This window comes from Molothrus aeneus, chromosome 1 (genome assembly GCF_037042795.1).
Source record: "Molothrus aeneus isolate 106 chromosome 1, BPBGC_Maene_1.0, whole genome shotgun sequence".
Taxonomy (NCBI): domain Eukaryota; kingdom Metazoa; phylum Chordata; class Aves; order Passeriformes; family Icteridae; genus Molothrus; species Molothrus aeneus.
In genome coordinates, this window is record NC_089646.1 from 52517264 (window position 1) to 52544929 (window position 27666).

Here is a 27666-nt window from a genome sequence, read left to right on the forward strand (position 1 = left end):
ACATTTCAAATAGGATTACATGGGAGAATTAAACCATAGTTTGGAGATCTATACCCAGAGGGTGCCCAGAAATGTTTAATCAGTTCTTAATAACAGTGTGAATCACAGTGTTTGTGGTTTTTTCCTTGTGTTTCCAGAAGACACACACATATGCACATACCTCTATCAAGAGAAGATCATTATCCTCCACTAAATATTTAAACAGAACAGAGTGGGGAGGGGAGGGAGAGAGGAGATACCACCCCTTTCCTTCTAATGAACAGACTGATGGCTCTGGTATCATGTTTAGACCCCATAGAGCCCCAGCTCTAGGGCAGGGGCACCCTCTATTTAGGCTGATGTGTTTGCTAGCAGGTAGGCCAAACTGCAGGGGGAGCAGGGAGAGACCTTTCAGTTGTTAGTTTTGCAGGATTCTGTGCATGTATTTCGAACAAGCAGTGGTTTGCATCCAAGCACAGAAATGCCAGAGGAACTTGTGCCCCCCTGACGCTCTGGGGAGCCATAAAGGAGAAGTAATGGTTGTTACTGAATTGATCCAGATGTAGTTCATAAGCCATGTGTGTCTAATGTAGCTACTGCAGCAGTGCTGATCAAATGTGAGAAAGACACTTAACTGTTAACTCTTTTTAATGGTAATCCATCTCTTGCAACAAAACATTGATGACCATAATTGTCTAACTGTATTTATAATGATTTTTCATAAGGCTTGGGGAGAGCAAATAAATGAAACTAATTAATGACAGCTGAAGATTGAATACTCTAAATTGGTGCACAGAAATGAAAGAAAACCAAAATGCAATTAACAGCTATAAGTCTTCAGTTCGTGGATAAATTAAGCACCAAGAGAGATAAGAGACTGATAGAATATTAGTAAATTTTGACCAAGTATATCTGTTCTTACAGCATTTTTCCTTGGCATGTAGCAGGGTTGATTTACAAAAAGCAGATGTCTACCCCACCATTAAGTTGTTATGAAACTGAAACTCATTCTATGCAAATACATATTTTAAAACCTGATTGCAGGCCTTGTCATGGTTGAAGGAGAACAAATTGATCTCAGTGATTTATGTGTTGTGTGTCTGCTTACACTTACATTTTGTACCTATTAATGATATTCAGATACTCAAGCTTGCATTTAACAGTCTTGAATAAAAATATATTTTTAATGTGTTCCCCAGTTTGCTGAATGGTGTTTGGAGTATGGTGCGCATGGATGTCGTATTCCTGACCGACCTTATTCCCTCTTTGAAGGTAAAGTGCTGATGTTGCAGATGGTCTTGTACTACAGGAAAGAGGGGCATCCTTGCAACTTTGGCACATGTGTAGGAGTTGGGAAGTCTTTGGTGGGTTCCTCCACTATTAACCCCCCCCCCCCCCATACCATCATCTCTGCCTAAAAGAAGGCAGGGGGTAGAAAAGGACAAAGAAAAATCATTCACTGTCACAACTCTCACTCCTGCTTTCATTTCAGCAGCTTGAATGTAAAAACCAGTGGCAGTGTTAGTCTGGAATAAAATTCTACTGTGCTGATGCAGCTTGGTTTAAAGCAAACAGAAGTTCAGGAAACAGTTTTGTCACAGGTGGTTTTTCAGAGGGACTGGGCAGAGGAGCAGCTGTGGGTAGGGGGTCTCCAGCTTGCTGCTAGCTGTCAGAACTAGGCCTTCTCTTCTGCCATACTCAACCAGGGAAAAGGTAGTTTTAATATGAACCCAAATCACTTGAACAGGAAAGCAGTGCAGAGTTCTTAGGGGCTTATCTTTAAGTTCCAAGATGTTACCAGATACTTTCCTAGAGCTTTGTATTTTTTATTTTTTATTTTCTATTCCTTGTATCATCCTCATGTTACAGAATCAGTAGCGAGGAATTACAGATCCAAGTAGGATTTAAGGTAGCACCACAGCTGCTCCATGAACAACGAGCCTCGTGTGCCACCTGCCGCAGATACTTGAAATTACAGCAGCTGAGCGGGGATATTCGCAAATTAACAATCCAGGGCATGAATGAACACAAGAGAGCAGGAGTTTATATGCAGCCCTTCTAAATTCAGAGCTATTGTCTTAATGCTTAAAGGAGAAAAGCATAAGTATTCCTATTCCTGAGAACTCTTGTAGGAGGGAAAAGAGCATGCATACAATCTGTTGTATAAAAGCTTTGAAATTTGTTGAGAAGGTGAAACAGTGCAAAGAGCTGGATGATTTGTGCTTGAATGATGACATAGAGCTTATATTTTGGTTTTTGTCTAGATTTTTAAAAGAAAAATATAGAAATCTCATATTTGAGATGGAAAAACCACTTAAACTGGGGCTTTGTTTCTTTTTGTAGCTAAAATCATGCCTGCAGTTGTCCAATTCTGCCTGAACATGTGTGCTTTGAACAGAAGTTGCATGTGCATCTTATGGAATTGTCCTGTTTTGTTTCAATCAGATACTGTAATTCAGAAAGGTTCCTTTATATATATGCATAGCTGTTTATAAAATAGGATTTTAGCATAAAACTGAACTTATATTTGTATGATTTCCTTGTTGTGCCTCTCCTGTCTGTCACCCTATGAGTTCTGTTGGGTGATGCACTTTGGGGTCTGGATGGCCTCTTCATGGATAGTGAGGAAATGAATCTGTACTTCACAATAAAGTTCTGGCTTTTTCTTTTAACCAGTGAAATGAGAAGCAAGAGCTGCTCAAATTATGAAGGACAGTCCAAGGCTGGATTAACTTTTTCTTAATTTGAAATAGCATTGAGGTTTTTCAGTTGAAGAGATGTTAGCAGACACATCTTGGTCCTTGCCTTTGATATTTCCAAAGAAAATTTGTTTTTTGGGCAAAGTACAGATGAACTTGCCTTTCTGTAGGGTCTAAATTCACCTCTTTTAAAAAAGATGCCAGTAAGGGAGGTGTTCAAATAGGTGCTGTTGCCTTTGCTGTCAGCTGTGCTATTTTAATGTGCACAATGATCTCCTTCTCGTTATGTTTTAGGTATGGCTGGAGCTATTCACTTCCTCTCAGACATTTCAGTACCGGAGACTTCCCAGTTTCCAGCGTTTGAACTTAGACCTCAAAGGAGGGAAAACAAAGTGGAACAGGACAGCTAAAACCATCATTTTGAAAGGAAACTGATGCCAAAAGAGATGAGACTGTTTCGTGCCTCTGATAGTGAATGAACTTGACGCTGAACTGACAGATGGATAAAGCCCTTCTCTCACCCCTTCTGCCCCAAAGGACCATGAAGTCATTAGAGCATGAACAGGAGAAGCCACACTTGAGTTCTGTTAAAGTGACACCTTCAGATGTAGGACCAGAGAAGTCAAGTTTTGAACTTTTCTCTCTTCTGTTGTATTTGTCTCTTCAGGTCTTTGCCATGCTCTGCACGTTTATTGGTGTTGTGTGTTGATCCGAGTCTTTTGTTGTTAGCCAAAAGTTGGTCTCCGTGTGAATCTCTGTCCTGTACCTCCGTGCATGACTCACAAAAGCAGTGTTGCTTTCTGCAGCGTGGTTACCCGCAGGGAGAGCTCGCTGCAGGACGGTGCCCAGCTTCACTGGTGTGCTGGCAGCTCTACAAAGAGATGAAAATGTTTCTGTGTTCATTTTTTTCTGCCTTTTTCTCCACAGTCCTTACAAGCTAAGCCAGTGGAGATTCAGCCTGTTTTGTTGAAGAGGCGTGAGGCCATTTCTGTTTTCAGAAAGTTAGCAGGTTGGAAGGGATCTGACTTGTCTTTTGCTGCTGTTGTGGGAGGCTTCTTCTGTTGTTCCTTTGATAGCTGCAGCTGGTTAGTGTGTTAGGTGCTTATAGCAGGGGGGAGATGCTTCTTCCCACCACTGCAAAGCCCATCCCATGCCATGAGCTTAAACTGCAGGTGGAGTCACTCAGACTAACCTCCCTCTACCACCAACAGCAGAGCCTGGACAGCATAACTGCTTCTCCTTTCCTTGACCTCGATTTGGCATAAACCTCTCCTGCAGCATCTCAAATACAGATGAGCAAGGGAGGCTGCCAGGGCAATCCTCCCATGCAGGTAGCTCAGGATGGTTGTTACTTTGGAACCAAAGTGGTGATTTGTTCTGGCCCTCCCCTCCCATGTAGTAGTAGAGGAGTGATAAGTACCAGCTGCTTTGGAAGCTGCAGAGATTATTGAGCAATATGAAGCCGTTGCTAGTGGCTGTAATTGAAGTATAATTCATCTTCAAATCCACACAGTAAAAGCTCTTTTCCCATAGTCTTAACTGCTGCTAGTGCTTTGCTTCCCCCTGTAGTGTGGTGGGGTTGTGAAATACTAGACCTGCCTCCAGGTGCTCCTGAGTATCAGGCCATTGGTTTGGGAGAAGTGGGACATACTTTGAGTACTCTTAGAGCAGGTTTATGTGTCAAGTAGTACCTGAAGTGTAGTGCACTCCCAGTCACTTGGGCTCTATGGTCATCCTCCCCCAGGTCTCCTTGTGCTCAGTCCAGGTGCTCATTTTAATTGGTATCTTCTGTCAGGTGTGAATGTGACAGATGGCACAGTTTGACCTTTAGGGCACACATCAGGATATCTGTGACCTGTGGGCCATCTGCTGAGTGCCAGTGTCTGTGGTTGGGCTAGGAGATGCATTGTTGCTCCCGTATAAATCGGTGACTTGATTTGTCACCTGGCAGGTGACTTCCTTGAGCACGTTCCAGTGCCCCTTGCCAAATCCCTTGCGATGTTAATAATTTCTCCATTCAATTCTGCTGGACAGCAGCGGCAATGTAAGTGCACAAACAGCTTAATGTCACAGTGTAGCAGCTTCTCTGCTGGTTTGTCAGGGAGGATTAAAACATGGGAGCAGCAGAAGAGAATTCTCCACCCCTCTGGCAAAGGCAGAAGGTGAGATGGGAGCAACAAACCCAGCTGCATCTCGACAGCTAGAGATTGGGGAAAATGCTGAAAGGGAGTGGGGAATGCTGCATGGCAAGCAGCTGGGCTGAAGCAAACAGGAGCAGAGCAGAAAAGTGAGGAACAGAGGGAGTTATTAATGTGGGGGATCAGTGAGGAACAGGAAGAGTTGGAAGGTCATGCAGGCAATGCACAGTGTACCAACAGAGACATCTCGATGAGAGATTCCTCCATGCCAAGAATGCCAAGAGCTAACTCTGTTTCTTTCTTCAGCCTGTGGATCCCTGATCCTGCCCATAGAAAAGCCAGGAAGGAAACTTGCCCGGGAAGTCTCAGAGAAATACTAACAGAGGTAGATGGCAGCTCTGATCCTGTTCCACATCACCCCCCACCTCTTTGTTCCTTCCCCTCCACTGTGGGTGCAGAGCATGTTGGGTGTGTTAACAGGGAAAGGGCTCACCACATTTACAGGAACTGCCTGCAAACACTGGCCACCCTGGCAAATCCCAAGCCTCTGTTGTATGGACTGTTTAACTAGGGGGTCAGCTGGCAGGTTTTTCATTCCGTGATTATCTGCATATTGGTCGTGGCTACTGTGCTTGGAATGGCTCCTGTGGGAGGTGAGTTTGGCTGGCTGGAGCCTAAAGGGAATTAAAACCTGTTAGTTTTTAAAATGCACAGATATATACACACTAAGAACAGCTGAATGCAGAGCAGATCCCCAGGATGCTGGAGTATACCTGTCAAGATAATGAGCAAGTCAGCTACCTGCTCTTTGGTACCATAGCCAGCCTTCTGCCATGGTGGGGCCTGGCACCATCCTTCTCTGCAGAACCCTCTCAGAACTGAGTAAGACTGGAAATGTATTGAGCTGGGAAGTATCTTGACAGTGCATCTGCCTCATCTTCCTGATGTGACTTTCCCCGTGGCTCCTCCTTTCCGTTTGTCACAGCATTGAGGTATCTAGGTGGCCCCTTAAAGAAAGCTAGAAGTGTGAAGGTGAAAAAGTGCATTTCACCAAAGCATTGTCGTCAGAAATGACATCAAACTACAAATGTAGAAAATGTCTTAATATTCCCTGGTTTGCTTTGTCTGTGTGTAATAGTTCATCTGTTGCAAAAAGCAGTAGTGTTAAAAATGGAAATGCCCTTTGGGCAGAAAAAGAGGAAAAAATGCTGATGTTTTGTTCTTTGGCTTTATTAGTAAAGATTAAGCTATGTGGTGGTAATTTGTGTGAGTCTGGTTTTTTCTTCATTGTGGTTCTCCTTCCTTCCCTCCAGCACTGTGGTGATAGCTGTCCCACTGAACTGACTGCTGAGCTGCTTCCCTATCTTATAGTCCTGCAGGATGAAACACATGCCAGAAAGAGGGCAGATTGCTGGGTTTGTAACCTTCCCATTTTCCTAGCACTGCAGGTGCCTTTCCTGCTGCTGCTCCCAGATGATTTTTAGTGTATGTTGCTTAGTGCAAAGCTCTGCTTTCCTTTGTGGCCTCACAGATCCTGTTGAAGAGTTTGCCACTAAAGCCAGACTCAGGATGAACTGGTTTTTAAAACACATGTATGAAATCTCCCTGTCCAGCTGAGTAAAAGCTGTTTCCCACCTTTGAAGAAGTATGAAATGATCCTCTAGCTAGGCTTTAACAGAAGGAAACATCAAGTATGCTGCAGGCCCAGGGTAGTATTTCTGTTTCACACTGCCCTTTGTACCACTCATGGCCATCTTGGCCACCAAGAGAAACTGCTGCTTTTTTTGGATGGAGAGGATCAGTTCTGGTCTGCAGACAATCTGTACAAATTCAGGTGTAGCTTATAACCCTCACCTGATCTCTAGCACAGCAGAATAGCACATGAGAGATGCATGGGAGGCAGTGCATGTGCTGTGTGTCACCTCACAGCTAGGGCAGAGTCACCACTGTGCTGCCTGAGCCCTGCCCAGCAGGGTGTTTGATGCAGCAGCCTTTCCTACTGAAACTGTTCACTTTTTTCCCATATGTTTTCACTGGTTCCAGTCAGGGCCAGTGTGATTTGTGCACAGGGACCTCGACATCTACAAGTGGATTGTGGTAAATCCAGCTTGTAGCTATTAGGTAAGATAAGGTTAGGCAGCAGGAGAGAAGCAGAGTGGGACAGGTAAAGAGACATCCATCCTTGTGACTCCTCTCACTGCATAAAGCTAAAATAACAGATTGTTGCAGGAAGGCAGGGCTGCTTAATTTGTCACTGTTCCCTCTGCCTTCTCTGCTGCCACGTTCACCTTGCAGCACATGGCAGCTTGGAACAGTGGCTGCCAGTTGCACCTCTCATCTTTAATTGCCTTATTATCTAGCAGCTGCTTTGTAAAAGCTGTGTCATGCTGGATCTTGCCCTGCATGGTGTCTCTGTAGTCGTTTCCCTGCCAAATAGTACAGACTGTAAGGCAGCTCAGCTCCTGGTGACATCAGAGGGGAGGGTTCCCACAGCCACAGGGCCTACAAAGGCATCCTGTTCCACCTACTCAATTAGCAATGTCAGATCAGAAAAAGAAGACAGGCTTCACTATCTGAAAAAGTGTTACGGCTTCTTGGCTGACCTGTGTGCCAAAAAGTGACGTTTTGGATATATGTATATGGAGCTAACCTATCTGAGGTTTTGGAGTTGGGGTTTTTAAAGCAGGGAAGAAAGAAAACCTTCTTTGCTTCACATGGTCTGCATACTTTTTTGGAAAATATAGTTCCAGCTGTTTGTTGTTACAGTAGTGTAAGCTGTCACAAAGGCTCCAAAGGAAAAAAATAAGCCCAAAAAACACCCACAAACCATAAAAAGTTGTCACTACATTATCACTTCCCAAAGTGATGAAACACAGGCCCAACCAGAGCTACAGGCAAGGTGAACCAAGAGTCACTGGTGGTGCCTCTTCCCATGAAGCAGCATAGTTGGATATTTCAGCAGAAGGGCACTAATCCCCTTCTCATTCTTCCTGCTGCCAGGTCACAGGGGCAGAGACCCCTGTCTGGTGCCTGCCTCCTCAGAGGTACACCAGACATTTTGGGGATGCAGAATTGAAGAAAGGACTCGATGGGTTGCATTGTTCATACTCCCGGCTCCCCACCCAGGTTCAGTGGCTCCACTAAAGCAGCCCCTTCTGGCCAAGCCCTGTCAACGGGTTTAACCACCCTGGATCAAACCTCACTGCAAGAACCAGGAGACAAGACACAAAAATCACCTTCCTGAGGTAGATCTCAAAGGCTGGCTGGGAGTCAGCTGAACACTGGTCCAGTGCCTCTGGGAAGGGGCAGGGGAATGCTCCACAGATCGCCAGGGCTCTCAGCCATGACAACCAACCTTATTTTGTTGTCAGAACACCACCCTGCCTCAGGGAGGCACCAAAACCTCTCTAGTGTTTGAGAGAGGATGCAGTGGCTGCACCCAGAGAATCCCAGCAGATAAAGAACCAAACCCCATGGGGAAGTTCACAATAGCAAAGCTGCAGCAGCTGGCAACTCCTAGGGCATGGCCAGTGCCAAGTAAAATCCTGTTGGAATTGGTGAGGCAACTGGAGGAAAGGCATGTAAACAATCTGCAATTAATGCCTATGGATGCCTACGCAGGTGCTGTGTTTTCAAGACCAAGCAAGTTTGCTAGCAGAGAATTCCCTGTGTTGTACGAGGTAGTGTCATCCATCAACTCTAGGAAATAAACGAGCCAGACTTCAGGAGAACTTCACCTGAAGTTGAATTTCACTGTACAAAGGCTTCTATTCAGTGTGTCCAGGACAATGCCAGCTGTCACAGATGATACATTTTATAATATAAAAGGACTTAACAACACCTATTAAAATGAGGTCTGTAATTCCTATTGACAGAAAAAGGTTGGAATTGCTTTTAAAAAAATATGTTCTGTAAACACAACCATAGTGACATACACAGCTTTCACACATCAAGTGCAAGCTAATTAAGAAAATATATACAGTTGTGATGTGCAGATGGACCTCTTATTCCTCCATAAAATGTACTTTTTTGTTATCTGAAGTGTCCCTCAAGCTAAGACTGCACACACAGAAGTACTTTGCTTTGTCCCTTATTGTGATGCACAGTAAGGAAAAGCCTTGGTTACAATTTCACCCAAGTCAGGTACGCAGGAATGAACTCCTCCAGTGCTAGCTCTGCTCCAGATGGCTACTGATTCCACCAGCAGAAAGAAACAGTGGCCCTTACAAGTTTTTCTGTTAGACACTCATATTCACAGAAAAAGGGATATTTTGCAAATCCAGCTTGACACCTAGAAACAAGTTCAAAAGCCACTGGCACAGAACAGCAGCAATAAAAGCTTTGGCTCCCTGTGCAACACAGGTCTTCAGATGACTCCAAACCACCACAGTGAAACCCCTGTGCCCTGGCTGCTGTCACACAGGAGCATTCACCTGGTACCCAAAAGACCACATGGGACTCTTAACCCTCAGCTCTTATTCTGCAGGAGGCAATGGCATCTCTTTTTTGTCACTGCTCAGTGACATGACTTAATATGCACAAAGGGAGAAGGTCCCATTAGTAGAAGTCATGTTTCAGAGCAACTTCAAATTTTTGCTAGACATGGATGGGTGTGAGAGCCCTCACAGGCAAAGGGGCTCTGTGTTTATTCAAAGATGTTCATTTGTGGTCACTCAGAGGATTGGCCGTGAGCACTCACAACAAAATACATGAAGAGCTAAAAGATATTGAAAGCCAAACTATCTGTGCACCAGGTCAAAGAATGCTATTAAGAACCTGTCCCAAAAAGTTATTACTTTTCTGACCTAGAGAGGAGAGGAGATTTACAGATCCATCACCTAAGATGACAGCTTTACTTGGTATTCTTTGTGGCAGCAGTAAGACTGTAATGGAAGATACTATTTCTCAGGGACTAAACTCCCATCAATGCCAAAGGGAGTAAACTTGTACCTATGCTCCCATTCCTTCTTACTGTAAATATTTTCTAATTTAGGGAAGAAAACTTATGCATTTCAGTGTTTCTCACTGTTCTGTCAAGAGGTAAAAATAGTTCTGAGATTGTAACACCTTCCTCTCAAGCCAACATGTAGGTCATTGTCTATTTCATACAATCTCAGCGCTGGCAAAACAAGGGGAGCCAAGATACCAAACACATAGGTGAAGTTCACATGATGGGCAAGAAACACTCAAGTCCCAGTCCTTAATTCTGGATGCATCATTTAAAGTAACAACTCCCTCTTTTCTAGGGCACTTGGCGGAGCCCCTGCCACAACTCAAGCAATACTGGTACTCTAGTCACAGTGATTTTTATCAGAGCATCTTTCTGTTAGCCATCAGAACTGAGATGTAAAAGAAAAGACTAAAAGCAAAAGATGGTAGTCACAATTTCTGGTAAAATCATTGCCCTGCTGCTTCTACCTTTATCTTCTTTGTCTGTCATTTCCCTTAGCTGAGGACATTTCTGCTGTGGGGTCTTAGGAGGCTGCACATCACTCTGGGGTCACAAGAACTGCTATCAGTAACCTGCCACGACGCAATTAAAACCTTGTTTGAAACAAACAATAAATAAAGAGAAAGACATACAGGTTTTAAATATAGGTTTCCATTAAAAGCATTACAAAGACAACTTCTCTCATTTTGAAGAAAAAGAAAAAATCCACTTTTACTAAAAAAAAAAAGAAAAAAAATTTAAAAATCACCCTTTTGCAAGTAACTTTAATGAGGAAAGGTGCAGGGAAGGGAAGGAGAGAGGACTTGGGAACTAGCAAGTGTTCAAAAGGGCAGGTGCCCTCCTTCTTGGCCATTTTGCAATTGCACCTTCTTCTCACACAGTCAGGTCAGAGAGCCAGAGTCCTCATGTGGAGGATTTCACCACCTGCTCATATGGGGGAGGTGGTGTGTTGCAGTAGGAAGGTGGGGGTGGGTAAACCGGGTTTCCTTGTGGGGAATTGGGCTGGACGTGGAAAGCCATAGCCATGGGATTCATCACAGGTCCACCTGGATCTGTGTAATACGGCACTCCAGGTTGTTGTGACCCTGAAAGAAAGAAAAGGAGAGAAAAGGTATCAGCAACAGCACAGGCATCAGGCTGTGCTCCCCCAGGGCCTGTGTCTGCATACTCGGACAAGGTTTTCAAAGTGTTCATCAGAGCAAGGACAAGGAGTCTTTCTCCCTTCCAGAAAAAAAACAGGCTGGCAGGACTGCATTCACCTCTTCAGATACTACTAAAAAGTTTGAGTTTTGCATCCAATGGAAATCACTTAGTGAATGAAAGGGCACCACTGCCCCGAGCAACTACCATTTCAAAGAGAAAACAGTGAGCCCTGTTCAGTTGCTCTGACAGAAAAGCTTTTTGTCTGCAGAGAGGAGAGGTGTGGGATCCCAGATGGACAAAGGAGTCTCTACTGTGGCCCTGACTCAAGTGTCAAGTCTTACAAAAGGACTTCAGAGATTATTTTGTGGTGTCCTGGATCTGCTGATAAGCCAGAGTGAAGCTCAGATGGATAATTTCCCTCCCACAGTTTAGAGGTGAACCTGTATGAAGCAAAGAGCCAAGCTGCAGTCAGTCACTGCTGGCTAACACAATGGGACAAGATTGCTTTGCAAAGATTCGTATTAGGAAATTATGTTGGAGCCTGCAGGGACAAAGAAAGCAAATATATGGCCAAACACAAAATTCCTTGGCTGTGACACATAAGGAGTAACAGAGATTGCTGCCATAAGAACAAAGCTGGTGTGTAACCCTCCTCAGATATCACAGTGTGGTGGAAGATGACTTAATGCAACTGAAGTCACAGAATATCTCAAGATCTAAGTTAGCTTTTTTTTTTTTCCCCTCTCTGTCTGTTTAAATAAAGATGGACTGGGGAAAACGTCATGGCTGAGCAACAGGTTTTCTTCTTTTGGTGCCAGTCTGTGGAGCACTACTCCCAGCAGATGCTGCTGGAATGGCAGAAGATGCTGCTGCTATCTCTGCAGGGAAGAAAGGAGATAGGCAATGAGCCACATTTTGAGGGCTCCACCTCAACAGTGAATTGGCTACTGGTACCGAACCCAGAAGAGTAATTACTGGAAAATGGGAACTTGCTTGACTACTAATTCTCATTGCTTTTGCTGTTAAATATTTCTAGAACAGTGGAAAAAACTAAAAATAAAAAATAAAATAAATTGTGGGGTTAGCTCAGAGCCCAAAGCTTTTAAGTAACAGTAGTAACAGTCTGGAAGCAGGTGCCATAATCAGGTCATCAAAGAGCTTGTGCTTATTTTATATTTGCCCACAATTAATGTTCCATGAAGCACCATGAAAGAGTAAAACTGCTCCAAATTTAAATCTGGTGTTTATCAGTTCAGCCAAAGACACTCTCTGTTCACATAAACTCCAGGCTATTTTTCAGGCTTAAAAATATTAGTCTAGTTGGATTGGCTCCCCCCCAGCTGCAAAATGCTCTCTGTTCAGTTAAGGAGAAAAACGGATGCAGAATGGGAGCCCTAAAAACCCCTTTGAATTGAAACAAAGAAGTGTCAGTTTGTCTCTGTAGCATCTTTTTAACAATTAAGGCCTAGGAGTGTTCCCAAGTGGAACTAGCTACCAGACAGAAAGAAATTACAAACTTAGAGAGCAATTTTAGCAGAGGAGCCTTCACTAGGCAGGTCCTCCTGATGCTCACAGTAATTATTTACTAGAGAGACAGCAATCAGACTAACAAGGGGAAAAAGACCACTTTGGCACAGAAAGACTGCAGGACAGAACACTGAAGGCAAATCAAAAAAACCTGCAAGATGGCCAGATTGTGGAAGAAAATGCTAGGCTTTCCTTCAGCTCTGGCAGATGTTATCAATTGTATTTAAAACTCTTTCTTCCTGTGACTGTTGAATTTGGACACCTATCATTTTGTCTACACTGCAAAGGGAGAGCTTGCTAGCCTCCTTCCACACATGGACACACACCTGTAAAGGTATTAGGAATCAAAACAGAACTGAAAGTTCTGTCATCCCATGTGTTTCAACACCCCTTCTGTACACTGCAGCTGAATTATGCTGTTGGAAAGGCTGAGAACATCACTCACTGCAGGAGGTGGATGCATGTCTGAGTGTAGTGCAATCCCTTGTACAAATTGCACAGTGTCCAAAAACCAGTGAAACAAAAGCTCAAAACCCACCCTTTTTTAGTGCCTTGGCCAAAGTAAGAAACCAGTGAAACTTGTTATGAGAAGTCTCTGACCTGATGCATTGTTGACTGGTTGTCTGGTGTAAGACACATTAAAAGTAGGTTCTTCTACTAATGGAGGAGGATACATCCGCCTTCGGATAAAGAAACCAGCTCCACAACAGAACAAAACTCCCATCATCAAAAGGAACCTAAGCAAAAAGAAGAGGGAAGTCAAAACCTGCACATTCAGGCAGCATTTAAATCCAGACTGTTCACTGAGAATACAACAACCTACAACTTTTAACAGGATTTCTCAAACAGGTTGCCTCTTGAGAGGGATTTGGGATAGCACTCATGGAGCACTTATAGATGTATTAGGGACATCAATCTTCAGTGATTAGTACTATTGTCAGTGTTCTCTGGCATGTAACCCAAAAGTAAAACACACTTGAACTTTTCAAAAGTTCAGGTTCACACATGACCTTGGCCACTGGGATGCTAAACTGAAATTCCAGGTCTGTACAGTTTCAAACTGCGCCTCTTGGATGCAGGCCCGAGGCTCACAGCATTTAGGCTGCTCAGGATGTTCGTGGAGTACAGAGAGGAATACTGCTCTGCATCTGCCATTTAAAGAAGAATCTCAGATATTCTTAAATTAACTCAACATTTTAATTTCAACTCCCATGGGAAATACAGTAGCTGGCACTTAAGCTCAAGCCAGAAGACTCAAGCATTCAGTACTGATAGCGACAAATTTTGCTTTGCACTTCCTACATGGAATATTACATTCTCCATTAAAAAAAATACATTATTTAGCCACAATTCTCCTTCTCTCAGCATCTTTTACAACCTAATTAAACTGTCCTCATCATTTCCTTGCCCTGGTGTGGTGGAAACAGGAACATGCAGCAAGGGCACACAGATTTTGGTCTTTAGACAGCGGCTTTCACTGTGTTTCCTTGATCAGTTACCAGACACTCCAGTGACTCATAAAAGCTCTTGTAAATTGGAATGGTTCTTCTGCCTGTAATTGTCATCTTATTTCATGGCCTTTTACTGGAAGACAATGAAAATTGTGGTTTTTTGGAAGGCAAGGAAGTTGGCCAGAGGCAAGCCTACACACCATGCTTATCTCTGGAAAATTCCCAGGTGGCTGGGAGGAAGACTGTGGCACAGAATAGCAGCAAGAGTTACTTCATGCAAAGGCTCAAACTCTGTTCTTGTTTCTACATTAGAAACGAGAGCAGAAGGAGGTTCTTTTTCCCTGAGCCAATATTTATACATTCCCCTTTGGCAGTGTTCCTGCAAAGGATTTTTTTCAGAGCAGAGAAACAGAGATTTACGACATCACCCCAGGGATTGAGATAGAGAGCTCTTCACTTATATCAGTAAGGATTGTACACTGAAATCCCACAGTCAGCTTTGGGAAATCTCTGTATTATAGTATACATCAGGCTTCTGTTTCTCACTGTTTATTTGTTTCAGTTTTGAAGGCTTTTTTAAAAATCAGTCTTCAAGTTCCACATTAAAATGCCTGAAAAAAGGTTTTCAAGGGAGCCTTTCCTTTCTCTCAACTGTAATGAGAAGGTTTTATTCAGGTGCTTTCTTAAATTCACTCCAAAAGGAATTTACCTTATTTTTTCATTATGCATATAGCAGTGATTAGTTTAAGCTTTATCCAGATTACTGCTGCTGGTTTCACAAGCTCAGTCTTTCTGCCTTCTTTTCCTCTGCTGTCATCTCCAGTGAAATCCTCATAGCCATAAATGTACTTCTCTTCCTTTTTAATTGAAGCCTCAATTCAGCTGGCAGGACTATATTAAATCCTCCCTAAAAGCACAATCCTGCTTATAGGATCCACTTTTAAAACTGAGTGCCCAAAAAAACCAGGAAGAACGTTGCTGTTTGGTAGTAGCTGGGACAGGCATAAAGAATTCTGCAATTCTGGATAAAAGTGGAACCACTGCTTGTAAAAAGCAGCAGGATGCAGAAGCAGGAAAGGTCAGCCTGACATGATTAACCTCCTTTTTCAGTGTTCTCTTACTACATCAGGAGAATTTTATAAGAAAGAAACAAAATCTGTGCATTTCTATGTACACACATACCTTCCTACATACTTGCACCTACTGTAGTTTAAAATACCAGGGCTGACAATATCCTGATTTAAGTCTGACCAACAAGAACAAACACAAAATTCCCAAATGCCCTGCAGCACCTACCAAAAATACCATAGTCGCTGGATAGAGAGAGCTCTTACACAGCATCTTGACCCACAGCAATCCTCATACGAGCGACATCTGTGGAGAAACAAGGACACAGAGCTGTTGAGTGGCTGTCAGATTGAAATGGCATTCCCAACCCTGACACCATTCACACCCCCAAACAAAGCATTATTTTAAGAACAGACTACCCTTGGCTGGATAAAGATGTCAATAATATGCACAGCACAGCTCTATCCCTATTCAGGAACTTCTCCCATGTTATTGAAACTAATTTCCTATATACTTATCTCAAATCACCTCTAAAGACCGAAAATGGTGTTCAATTCTATATAAAAAAGGACAAGTTATAAAGAAAAGCAGTATCACTGTGTTTTCCTTTCACAGTAAATGAATACTGCAGACCCCCAACAGATGTTTGGAGTTTTATTCACAGAACAGACAAGAACTGCCAGAATGAAACTGCCAGATCACCCTTTCTTTGAAATCAGCACCTTCCAAGCAGAGAAACCACTGAGTACAGAGAAAATTCCAATTGTACCATTATTTGCAAATTTTATGCCCTTTTTTCTTCTCAGAAGTTGCACTGGATTACAACTGCCAGCAAGTCCTATTATTAAAGCAGCCTTTAGTCTAAAAAACCCCACACTTCACATTAATATTTTGTATGCACAGAACATTTTTAAAGGTATTACATCCCCAGTCATTGTGTGCATGAGGTACCACTGCACAAAAAGCAAGCACATACATTAAGGGCAACCTCTGAACAATTCCTATGGTAACTCCTACTCCCACTCCAGTGAAACTTAGTAGGGAAAAGGATCAAGTTAACACAAAATCTGTGGTATGTTGCAGACTTGAATGAAAATAAGCATATAGAAATAAGATTACCATATCCACATACAAAAAGAAAAGAGGAGGTGATCACAACTGGATTGATCTTTTTAAGGGTGTTCACATCTGCGTGCAGAATGCACTTATTTATTTAAGCATCTGATCTTGGACAGTTTGCTCAGCTGCATGACTGTGCTCCCATATTTGTATGCAAACTAAAACCATGTCAACTGAATAGTTGTACAGACAATTACACATTTACATGCTCAATTAACAAGGCTTCACTCAGAAAATACATTGTCACATAGGCTTCAGCCTCTAACTGGGGCCAGAGGAGGATGCTCTATGGATACATAATCAGTTGGAAAACAGTTACATGCTCTTTTGATGACAAATAAGTAGGATTTACTCAGGCAAGCCGGAGGATCTGACATGATCATCATGGCAGGGCTCATTACGACACTCAGGCACCCAGTTTGAGACTCAGGCCAAGGAAGTTGCTAATGCTAAAAGAGAAAACAGCCACTTTGCTGCCATTGAACATGAAAGTGACCCATCTGCAATTTTCCTTCTTTAAAGCTTTCCAAGACCCTGACAACTGCTCATACTCAAAGCTACCAAACCTCACATAACTATTAACTAGACTTAGCAAGTCAGCAGTCCCCTTGGGACCAAGAAATTAAGTATTCCTCCATGTTTCCACAGTGGTTCAACCCAACAGGAGCTTTCAAGACATATGTTGAAGTCAAGGACAGAGTCAGGTTCCTTACAAAATGGGCTGGGAGCTGCTATCTTCTGTTACACCAGTGCTCATGGCACCCCTTTGCTCTTCAACATGCTTTGGTTGGAGCACTTAATCCATGGTGATAGGTACTTGCCCCCTTGGCTGACGCTGCACAGCAAGGATTTTGTTGGGCCAGAAAAGCAGAGAAGAAACTGAGCCCATAAATCTAGAAACCCTTCTTGACTCCATTAGGACAAAAATAAAAAGAAGGATTTTAGGAATGTGAGCAGTCTTTATCTCTGCCTCCACACACTGGCTCTGTCAGTCCAGACACCTACATCTGACCACACACAGGATGGGGAGTGGAGGCACCATCTCCCAGAGCCCCAAGAGCTTCACCTGTAATAAAACTTAAACAGAGAGGTCACAGAGACTGCACACACACCTCCCCCATGCCCACCCTTGCCTTGCTTATTTTGCACCTTTTTTCTCCAGAGCCAGAAAATATGGGAAATGGTTATTTTAAAATACGTAATTATGGTCATTCAAACCACCAAAATTAGAGGAGCATCTGTAGAGTACCTCAATCTGTTTTTTATCTTTAAGTTATCCAGGTTAGGAGTCAGCACCATTTTTAAAGTCTCAAAGGCTTAGCTTTTATTCCTGCAAAAGAAGGCTAAAGCACCAGCTGGAAGGCAGAAAGGCTACACTGCTGAATATTTATGAAGCTCCTGAGATCACTCACTGACAAACAAACAGGCCATCAAGAGAAGTTTCAGGTGACTGAACTTTCAAATGGTTGAAAATAATGATGCAAAGTATGGAGGAGTCTCTCATGGTGGCTCCAATTCCTGGTTGTCAATAAGCTTTCTTACTGTAAAAGCCAGTAAGCTCAGCCAGCTCATCCCAGGCTGACCACTGCATTTGCTGGGTGGATCTGCAAAAGGATACCAGTACCACAACCCTCACAACCCTTTGAGATCTGACACTGGTAACCTTGTCACTTTTTAGCCATAAAACCAAGCAGGTGCTTTATTCTGTGTGCCTGTGAGAATGGACACATGTACCTATATGTAGGAGCATGGAATCAAGGCTGGAACCAAGGATGGTGCCAACCTGCTGTCTGTACTCCCCACCACTTGATAGCAGCACCAAAAAGGACTGGAAGAGTGAATATTCCATTTGCTGATACTGCTATCAGGCTACAGCAAAAGCTCTGCTGATCTACTGTTCTTGATTCTATGCACTGTGGAAAAACAACACAACTCCTGACAATATTCATCCCAATTACAAGACAATTACTTACAAAAGCCATATTTATTAGCCTGCAAAAGTCAACAACAAAATCAGCTTAATAATGGAGTAACATGCAAGCTTAAGTATAATCAGTCTTTGATGTACTATCTCTCACTGCCTGATGGCAAATCACAGGAGAATTAAGATCTTGGTTCATTAAAAAACCATAATTAAGCACATGCACATATATTTATTGAATGGCATGCATTTTCTTTAAATTGAACCCATACTCTGGCTTTGCTTTACAAGGAAGGACCAGTGTGCCTAATGGCAGTTGAAACAGAATGACCCTTACTAACAATCAGAAGTGGATTGAACCCATCTCCAGAAGGCTTTCTAAAGTCAATTTCCCTCTTTCACAGATCAGTGATGATCCCAAGAACTGCATTTCCCTAGGGCAATGCTCATTTCATTGATCAAGAGTTAACATATGACACAGGGCAAGTCACAATTAGTTGCTTTGCTAATCTGCAACTTCACCAAGAACAGTCTCTCATTCAAATGGGATTTATGATTTAGAAGGTACATATTTTTATTCATAATTCAGTGGAATAAAAGAACTGTATGTGCATGTCCAATGTCTTGAACTGCTGGCACACCAAGGAACTGCTGTGTCACAGATCAAAGTTACACAGCATGTCAGGTCACAGGGACACAGTTTTTCTCTGGGTTCACACTTAAATCATGGCACTGAACTTCCTTCCTTTATGGACAAGCAAAGCATAGTTTCTCTCAAAGGAATATGGCATGACCCAAACCTTACAAACCACCTCTTTACTTGCATGTGTTCTGTGGATAATAGCTGCTCAATGATATGGTCCAATAGCTCTTCTCCAATTATACCTGCATCTACACAGCTGAACAATTCCCTTCCTAGTAGAGCTGCTGCAGCAAAGAGCTGCTTTCCCTACCACCACCACATCTTTGAAATGGAAGCTGTAATATTCTTAGGTTTTTTCTCTAGATGTTTTGCATCATATGGGCCAAAACCTGATTTAACATTTAAGATGGTTGATTAGTAATGCATTTTGGAAGAGTGAAAAAACCATAAATTGTCAATCCACATGTAGTGGCAGAAACACTACTGTAGACACAGAGACAGAGGATGAGTGGGTGAAATAAAACCACAGCTCCACATCAACAACCAAATACAGTGAACTGCATCATCTCCAGCCTCATCTTGTTCTGAAGACAAGCCTGACATGAATTCCAAAAAAAGGCTGCATACCAGTCATAGGTTAAATGATTGCTGCTGATATCTGTAAATTCTATGATACAAATTGGGATTCAATGAAACACAAGAAGCACTGGCAGCTTTGGAGTGGGGGGCAAGAAAACTGAAGAGAGTCAAGGAACGGTGTAAATGAAAATACAGCAGTAGAGCAAAGCTAAGAACACAAAGGAAACATTTTGGGGGTTGGTAGAAGCATTAAATGAAGCTAAGGAAGTGCCAGATGTGGTCCTAATATTGGCACAGGCAAAAGACCAGAAGGAATCTTCATAAGAACTGCAAGGGATGAACTGCTGAGGTTGGGTCATCTCCAGGCAGATTCAATGCTGAGCCTTTAAAGTCAGAAGGTTCAGGTCTGCTCCCATGAAACAGATGACAGCAGACAGCTGAAGTGTGCACACACATTTACTTGTTCTAGGACAAAGGAAGTTTTAAAAATAAAATAATCTAATCTGCTTGCAACTCAGCAGTCAGGAACAGAGAAAAAACAAATAAGGCTTGAAACAAAAAGAAAAAGCAGGCAATCACCACAAAGTGACTATCAGAAAAAATTCTGATGAAGCTCTGAGTCATGGCTGTGCTGTCAATGAGGAGTGATGTCACTGAGGTACACCGCCACAAGACTTAGACCTGACAGACAAAAAATGGGGAAGACAACTGAAGGTGTACCATGTAATTGAGAAGGAATTCTTTTTCTACCAAGTTTACTTAAACTTTTATTCATTTCAGACATTTCATAAGTGCATTTCCATCTTTCCATAAAAAGCAGCCTTCAAAGCAAACCCATTGCCTGTGCTGCTGTCTAAGGAAGGACACAGACTATTGGCTGCAGACATGGGGAAAACCATCACACAATGGAGGGGTTTTCCCAATGAATCTGTTTTGCTACAGGAGCACACAGAACATGGAAATAGAAACAGAGAGTCCAACTCTGCACTCAGGAGTCACACCTAAGCAACTATGGGCTCAGAAACTCCCAAAGTTGTTTAATCTCTTTCCAGAAAGATGCTGCAACACAAAGACCACATCCTTCCACTGGCATTCTCTCAAGTGCTTGAGAGGAGAGTTTTTGCTCAAAAACTTGAGCGGTAAGACAGGCAAGGTCTTTGGCTGTAGGGAACATCTGCATTCCAGCCTTGGTCTTAGGGTCATTTGTGTCTCCTTGGCCTAATGTTCAGCAGACACCTGCAGTTACAGGTTCTCAGCATCCAAAAGCATTTATCTTCTTATAAATAGCAAAGGTGATCTCTCAGCATATGCAATAACAGTGCCTTGTCAAACAGAGGTCTGATAAATATGAATAGATAAGTTTATTATAATAAATACAGCTGCTTCATAGATGAATGGAGCTGTGACCTTAGTGCACATCTGTACTTAAGAGTAAAATCACTGCTACTGGTACCAAAGAGAGATAGTTATCCAAGTACTTGGTAAATCACATAGCCCTTATGTAAGAAAATGTAAGCCAAAAACAAAGGAAAAGGGCTGTCAGGTAATTTTTTTCTACAGAGTAGAAACAACTGAGACAGAACAGTATTTGCTCAGATTAGAGTCCTGTCTGCTTTGACACAACCAGAATCTCCTATAATACAAGATACTTGGCTCCTGTCCTTCCCACAGATGTGGAAAACAAGAGCAGGCAACAGCTGAAAAGGAGCTCATTTCTCAATTACTCTTTAGGTGAAGAGCCTATAAATACCATCTCTGTGCAAGAACTCAGCAGAATACAGTAAATCCTCCCCCACTTCTGATGGGATGAGAAGTATTTGCTCAGGTGCTTCTATCAAACCAATCCTTCTCACAACCTTCTGCTACCCAAAGGTTTACCATAACCCCAGGCTCTCTTTCCAGATCCCAAGAAGAAAGCCATCCTGCAGAGGAACTCTCTTTGTTGTCTGTAAACTACCACTACCTGGTTTTCTGGCCAGCACATATCCATCTAGATATTTTCTCTGCTCCCCTTGTGGCAGAACCTAGCGAGAATTGCAGAGGCTTGGGCTTTGGCAATATATGGAGCCTTAAAGAGCCATTTTTCAACAGAGGCTGCAGGCTTTTCTTTCACAGAACAAAGCAGAGAAACAGCATTGCTTAAGGCTCTGACAAAAGTAAGCCACAGATAATGTGTATGACAAGTTTGAATTTTGTGGAGGTGGAATTGTAAATTTCTTGTATGAACAGGAATAAGGAATTCTAGTTAACCATCAGGCCCCTTATTAAACAGATGATTAGTTCTTTGCATCTCAAGCTGCTCCCAGTGAGCAGGCAGTCCTACTGCATCTCATCCCTGCTTTGGGAAAGCATAAGTCTGCTGGCAGGGGGCGATGGGTATCCAGGAATTTGCTGTCTGTCTCAATTTAAAATACTAAAGCATAGTAAACCCTTTTTTCCTGCACCAAACCACTGCATGATCAAATGCAGAGAAGGACTGGGTAGTAGTGGCCAGCTGTTAAGTGCCATCAAGTCTTTCAAAACTTTAATTTGGGGTCTCCCTACTTAGAAAGGGTTAGAACTTCAAGATTACTTAGGTGTCAGATGCATTCTGACACTCCATTGAAGCTCAAACCAAGAAAAACCTTTCCTGTCCCACTGACAGGAAGCCAGAAGAAACTGATTCTTGGTCTCTCATTAGGGCTCTTGCCTGGAACATGGAAGAATTAAGACCTGATGAGTATTTCAAGTCAAACACCTTCCACAGGAAAAAGTGAGGCTCACTCACAGTAAGTTACAGCTGTGGATATCACACCCTGTGGAAATGAGAAGGGGATGGGACTGGGTTCTCTGCTCCACCTCAGCCAGGAGAAGGTCTGGTCTCAGAAGAGTACCCCACTAGAAGACATAGGATGCCCTCTTTTCTTCTTTCCTCACCTTCTCAGAATTAGCTGCCTATACCTGGTCAGCCTCCAACTCCAAAATCATCCTTTAAATCTGAAATTATGTCTATCACCTGTTTGATGGCTTGTGAAGGTTGATATACTAAACCCCTCTCCAGGACCTACTCCTAGCAAGTTGAGCTGAGTGTTAATTTGGCAGCCTAATTCACCCCAGATTGCTTTAGATAATTGATCCATTGAAGGAAATTCCAGTTTGTTATCCTGCTGGGTAACTCTAGTCTCTTATTTGGAGCAAGGAGTAAGCCCCTTCAAGGGCACTGACTTTTGAAGCTTTGACTTCTTGCATTGCTATTGTTCAAGGCTGCAGAGGACTGAGCACTGGTGGTGGGATTCTGATGCCTATTCTACAGGTGGTCTGATGATTACTGCTGTCTTTCTTCTCAACACAAACCATTTCCTTACATTCTTGCAATGAACTACATCTGCAATCAGGCCCTTCCTGGGGCTGCTCACTGCAAAAGTGAGCCCTGGAGTGATCGAGGTCTCTGGGTCTGTACAATGCCAGCTATTCAAGGTGCCTGGAAGCATGGAAAACTATTACATTGCCTCCCCTCTCCCTCCTCCCTGGTGGCTTCAAATCAAATGGAAGGATAAATCAGCAGCTATATTACCTCCCTAAGCACACACCTGCTGACACTTCATGCCTCTGTAATTGCAGTGGAAAGCTAAATGTACCATCAGGAAAGCCAACTTAATTAACAGCAGTAAACACAACAGGATGTGGAGCACAGACAATAGACACCATCATGCAACACACCCAGTGTCTGGTTTGGGGTGGTTTCCCAGCCTCTTGGACACACGTTGATGGAAGAAGTGCCCTCTGAGCTATCTGAGCAACAGCAAGAGAAAAACACTTTTTTAATGTTTTCACCTGGGACATTTTGCAGGTTCTTGATAATGAACAGAATTATTATGGACTGATCACAAAGAATAAAAGGACTCACATTCAAAACCAGCCAGATGAGTATGGCTGTGTGACAAATACAACAAAACTTAACATCAGCAAAGTAAGAGAAGCATGTGAAAATGCACAACAAAATTACTTCAAAATCCATGAAAAACCACAAATTTAATATATTCCTCATTCTTCTCTACAATAAGAAAAATAAATTACTCTTCCCATTCAGGGTAGAAACATGTCTTAAACATGAAGAATAATAGCTAACATTTATTTTTAGGTGTCCATTAGTATTCTTATACTAATTCTAAATGAAAAAACAGATTTCATCAACACAAATGTGTACATGTGCAGTTCTCTGCTGTATGCAGTAAACTGGTTTTTATGGCCAAAATACACTAGTCTAAAAATAGAGCACTTCCACTTTGCTTTCAAATTAATTCAGGTCCTGCTTTGGATAAGAAATAGAAGACAATAAGAGATACCCATCCTTTGTGTTCTGTTCTTCATATAAGTACCAACAGCAATGGTTAACACTTCCTTCCAGAGAAAATGTTCATGTTTCTTTCTGGAGGCCTTTCACCTACTAGCATACCTTTGAGAAGTCAAGACCTACCTAAGACAAGGAACCCAGGCCAGAACTCAGATGCAAAAACTCAGTACTTATGAGGTAGAAGAAGATACAGGCTACCAAGGAGGCATTTAGAAATCATTACATACACAAGTAGGTGTGATGTTAGAAAAGCCAAACCTCACCTGCAACTAGTAGTTGGAAGGGACACCAGATCCAGCAAAAAGAGCTTCTACCACTACACTGGCAGTGGAAGCCATCTGTGGACAAACCAGAGAGTGGGATATGTCATTTACCCCAGCTTCAGCATGGCTTCCACACTGTCTGCCTCAACATTCTCATAACCAAGTGCACACCTTACAGCCTGGACAGGCAGGCAGCTAAATGTGTTTAAAAAAAACCCAAAAAACCAAACAGAAACACCATGGTGAGGCTCAGAGGGCAGGGGATAATGGGTGGCCCTCTCTGTGGGTGAGTCCTTCACTGACCCAGGGGCACCAGCTGTGGCATATCTATTGCTGTGGACACATGCCTGCCGCTCACACTCAAAAACATTCCTGCTGTTTTATAAATATGCCATGAAGCCTGGCAAGGAGAGGATTAGAAACATGCATCTGGAATTTATCACCTCATTAAAAGCCCCAGTATGATGGTAGCTAACAACTGAAGGAAAAATAAACAGAAAATACCTACGGGACTGATCAGTCATACCAGGAAACATACTTGACTCTGCAGTGAGGGAGATATCCACAATCATTCCAATCAAACTACTACTCATCAGCAAAACATAAGGCAGCCTTCCCTCTCCTAATCATGCCCAACTTAGAAATGGAAAAACAACTGGAGTATCTTAAGTGCTGTTGGCATCTGCCTACAGGGAAGGTGGTTTTGCAATCTAATGCATTCTCTATGTTACTATTCACATCAAAAGTACCTTGACTGTTTCTTCTGCCAACCATCAGCACATCTGAGATAAGGCTGAGCTGGCTTACTTAAGTGAGAGTGGGATGAGGATGCTTGTAGAGCATCAGTCGAGTCTCTTGAGACAGCTTTAAATTCTGAATCACTTACTGTGCATCCACACAAGGAGACATATGATCTAAGTCTTTAAGCAAACTCAGGAACAACTTGGCTCCCCGCTTTTACAAAGGATAAGAATTAGACTCCAATGACTAATTCCTTTCTCTGCTTTATATTTGCTTACTTATTTTTCTAAGTCACATTTTAAAAACATTTTGCTGAAGTAGTAGAAAAGTATCTAACTGACAACAGTCTCTGGTGACTCAGGAGACAAGGACATGGAGAAATGGTTGGATAGGTTAGGGAAATAAGTTAAGAGCAGCCTTGGAAATTGTCTGTATTAAGGACAGAAGACCAGCATATGTCTCTCAAATTCTTGGTAAACTTTCCATGTTCAATTCTGGTCTGAAATAAATTGTACCTTACTCCCACAGGAGAGGGAAAAGATTTTGGAAAATCATCAATTTCTCAGTCTAGCCTTAAGAAATGTAATTACATTTGGAAGAAACATGCTGGAATTAAATTAAAGCTTATTGATGATATATGAAGGATAGAATAACTATTTCCATTGGAAAAATTATTTTTAAAAAATACTAATACCATTAAATAGTAGTATAATAGTAGTATATAGAATAGTAGTTCTGGAACTGTGATCTTCAACCTTCACCCTAGCTGTTAAGATGGAAAGCATAAAAGACAAGTTTTAAGAAAGTTTTGAGCAATATCTCTAACAGATTTTTCTTTTAAAATTATTATACTGGAAGGCAGATTGAATTAAAAAACCACTAAAAAAACTTAAGCTCCAAAAGAGGAACTGTCATATAATTGCAAGTTTTACCCACCCAAATCTAGCTGAATTTCCAGAACACTTCTTTTGGCACACTGTTCCACTGGCTTAGCAGACACATTCTTATCTGTCTTTGGATGGCTGAAGTAGAGTCTTTACAGGAAAGATTAACTCAGCTATCTTGCCTTTAAACTTCTGAGAAAAGCAAACCACCACTTCATATGACAGTCCACCAGACCTCTATTACTCTGGGTAATTTAAAGAGAGGCAGGCAGCTTCCAGGAGGATGTGCCTACCCAGAAGTGATAAGGCTGTAGATGGGCCAGTTCAGGGATACCTTGGTCCCAGCATGCCACGCTGCATTTGTGAATAGACACAGCACTTGGCATTTCTGAGCTGACATGCCAACCTTTTCATTATAATACCAACTGTCTCCATTGGAGATGTGACATAGTGCCAGCATGGGACTGAAATCACAGGAAAATCATTAAAAAGGATTGCATTGCTGGGTTTCGTAAGTCTCCAAAGATAGTGTCGAGACGAAAGGAGAGACTACATATATTAACTGGGGAGAAAAAAGCCTGTTCACAAAATCAGTGATAGAAACAAATGGAATCTACTGCAAACTCCTTTAAATATAAATCTAAATATATCTGCTTGGTATGGACTGTTGCTACAGAAATGCTAAGATAAAATAAAACCCGTTTCACTGGAGGACATCCCAGATCTAGATTCGTACAAAGGAGGCACTCTCAGGACAAAGTTATGTATGATGCCTTTAGATAATTTAACATGTAACCATATGCTGATGGAGACGATGCTATTCATGCCTCCTCCCCCACAATATGCAGAATACTCCCTTCCTCCCATTTCACCGGTGTTTGCCAAAAACTATACCAAGCTGATTCAACACTGACTCGAATGTGCTAAAATGAACAACTTTCTGTGGGATTAGCAAATTGAATTAACTCAGTGAAGGGTCAAACAAGTGCTGAAGCAACGGGACTTTGCCCTAAGATACTGAGATTGGACTTGTGCCTCTGCCCCACCACAGAGGTGTCAAAAGACAGCACAGGTAGGAAGCAGCTGGGGACCCCGAACAACAGAAACTGACATTGCAGAAGTAACAACCTAGAACAGCCCAGGCACCACAGACATGCACGACCTTCCTACTGCTTTGATGCAGCCCCTTTAACCCTGCTGGGCTCCTGGGCACTCAAATACCCTCTCCTTGTTCCTTCACTTGTCAAACACATAGTATCTGTGCTCTGAGCTTTACCATCCCCAAATCCTTATCGTCTTTCCCTAGAGTTTCTTCTTAAACTCATAATCACAACAACAACATTAGCATTAATGTGACACTCATCACCACTGGGACAATTGCTGAGCACACACATCCTGCCCCTTCCCCCTTCCTTTTTCCATTGACTTCCACTATTCAGCAGAGTGGCAACCACGACACTTTCATGCAATGACTTGGCTAACATGGTGCTGCAGTAACTACCACAAAACACATGATGACTAGTGACAGTCTTCTGATTGACTTGACAGCGTCAATATAGAACAGGATGTTTTTTGGTAGCCATTTCTTTTGCAGGAATCTGTATGTACACAAAGGGTCTGAACCCAATCTCTGAATACCCAATTTCCAAGTAGCCACCCCTTTGTATTGCCAAGGGAGACAAACACTATTTGTGAAAGCACGTGGGCAGAAACCTAAGCAAAACACCAAGGTGATGACGAATAACACACTCCTGAATGTCAAGGTACAGTGGGATTTTTGTAATTTTGTGACATCCCAGCTTCTTTCCCACATTGTAGAAAAGCAAAATAAAACGTAGGCGGAACCAAAGTCCCATTGTTATTAGCATGCAAAGAACTTATTTAAATTCCCCATCTGTTTTGGCCAACCATTTACGAGAAATTCTCCACATTTCAGTCACCTGAAAAAAAGACAGTTCCAGGCACAAACACTTCCTAAGCAGTTAATATCCAGGATCACAGATTATTAAATCATGGTGTTTCACTCTTTCTGTGGGCTTTGTTTTGCAACTGGCTTCCTGGCTGCTTTTTATCTCTAGCATTTCTCTCCTGCTTCTGGCAGATGAAGTGGAGATGGAAAAGAAAATGGAGGGAAGTTCTTGGGTAGCATAAGGATTACAATAATTTCCAATCTTTCAGCAAGAAAGAGCTTGCTCAGGGAACAGATAACCTAATGCTTTTCCACCCT

At 42.5% G+C, this 27666-nt stretch overlaps 2 protein-coding genes across 2 annotated transcripts in view; one reads left to right on the forward strand and one right to left on the reverse strand.

Annotated features, from left to right (window-relative positions):
* LANCL2 (LanC like glutathione S-transferase 2) overlaps positions 1-6077 on the forward strand; it is a 33008-nt gene extending 26931 nt beyond the window's left edge. The window contains exons 8-9 of the mRNA XM_066557132.1: positions 1179-1251; positions 2973-6077. Of these exons, the coding sequence (XP_066413229.1) occupies positions 1179-1251; positions 2973-3088 (189 nt within the window). The 3' untranslated portion in view covers positions 3089-6077. The remainder of the gene's footprint in view (positions 1-1178; positions 1252-2972) is intronic.
* Positions 6078-10396: 4319 nt separating this feature from the next.
* The window catches only part of VOPP1 (VOPP1 WW domain binding protein), a 62292-nt gene continuing 45022 nt past the window's right edge, over positions 10397-27666 (reverse strand). Inside the window, exons 3-5 of the mRNA XM_066557143.1 lie at positions 15185-15262; positions 13038-13174; positions 10397-10852 (exon numbers count right to left, since the gene is read on the reverse strand). Of these exons, the coding sequence (XP_066413240.1) occupies positions 10671-10852; positions 13038-13174; positions 15185-15262 (397 nt within the window). The 3' untranslated portion in view covers positions 10397-10670. The remainder of the gene's footprint in view (positions 10853-13037; positions 13175-15184; positions 15263-27666) is intronic.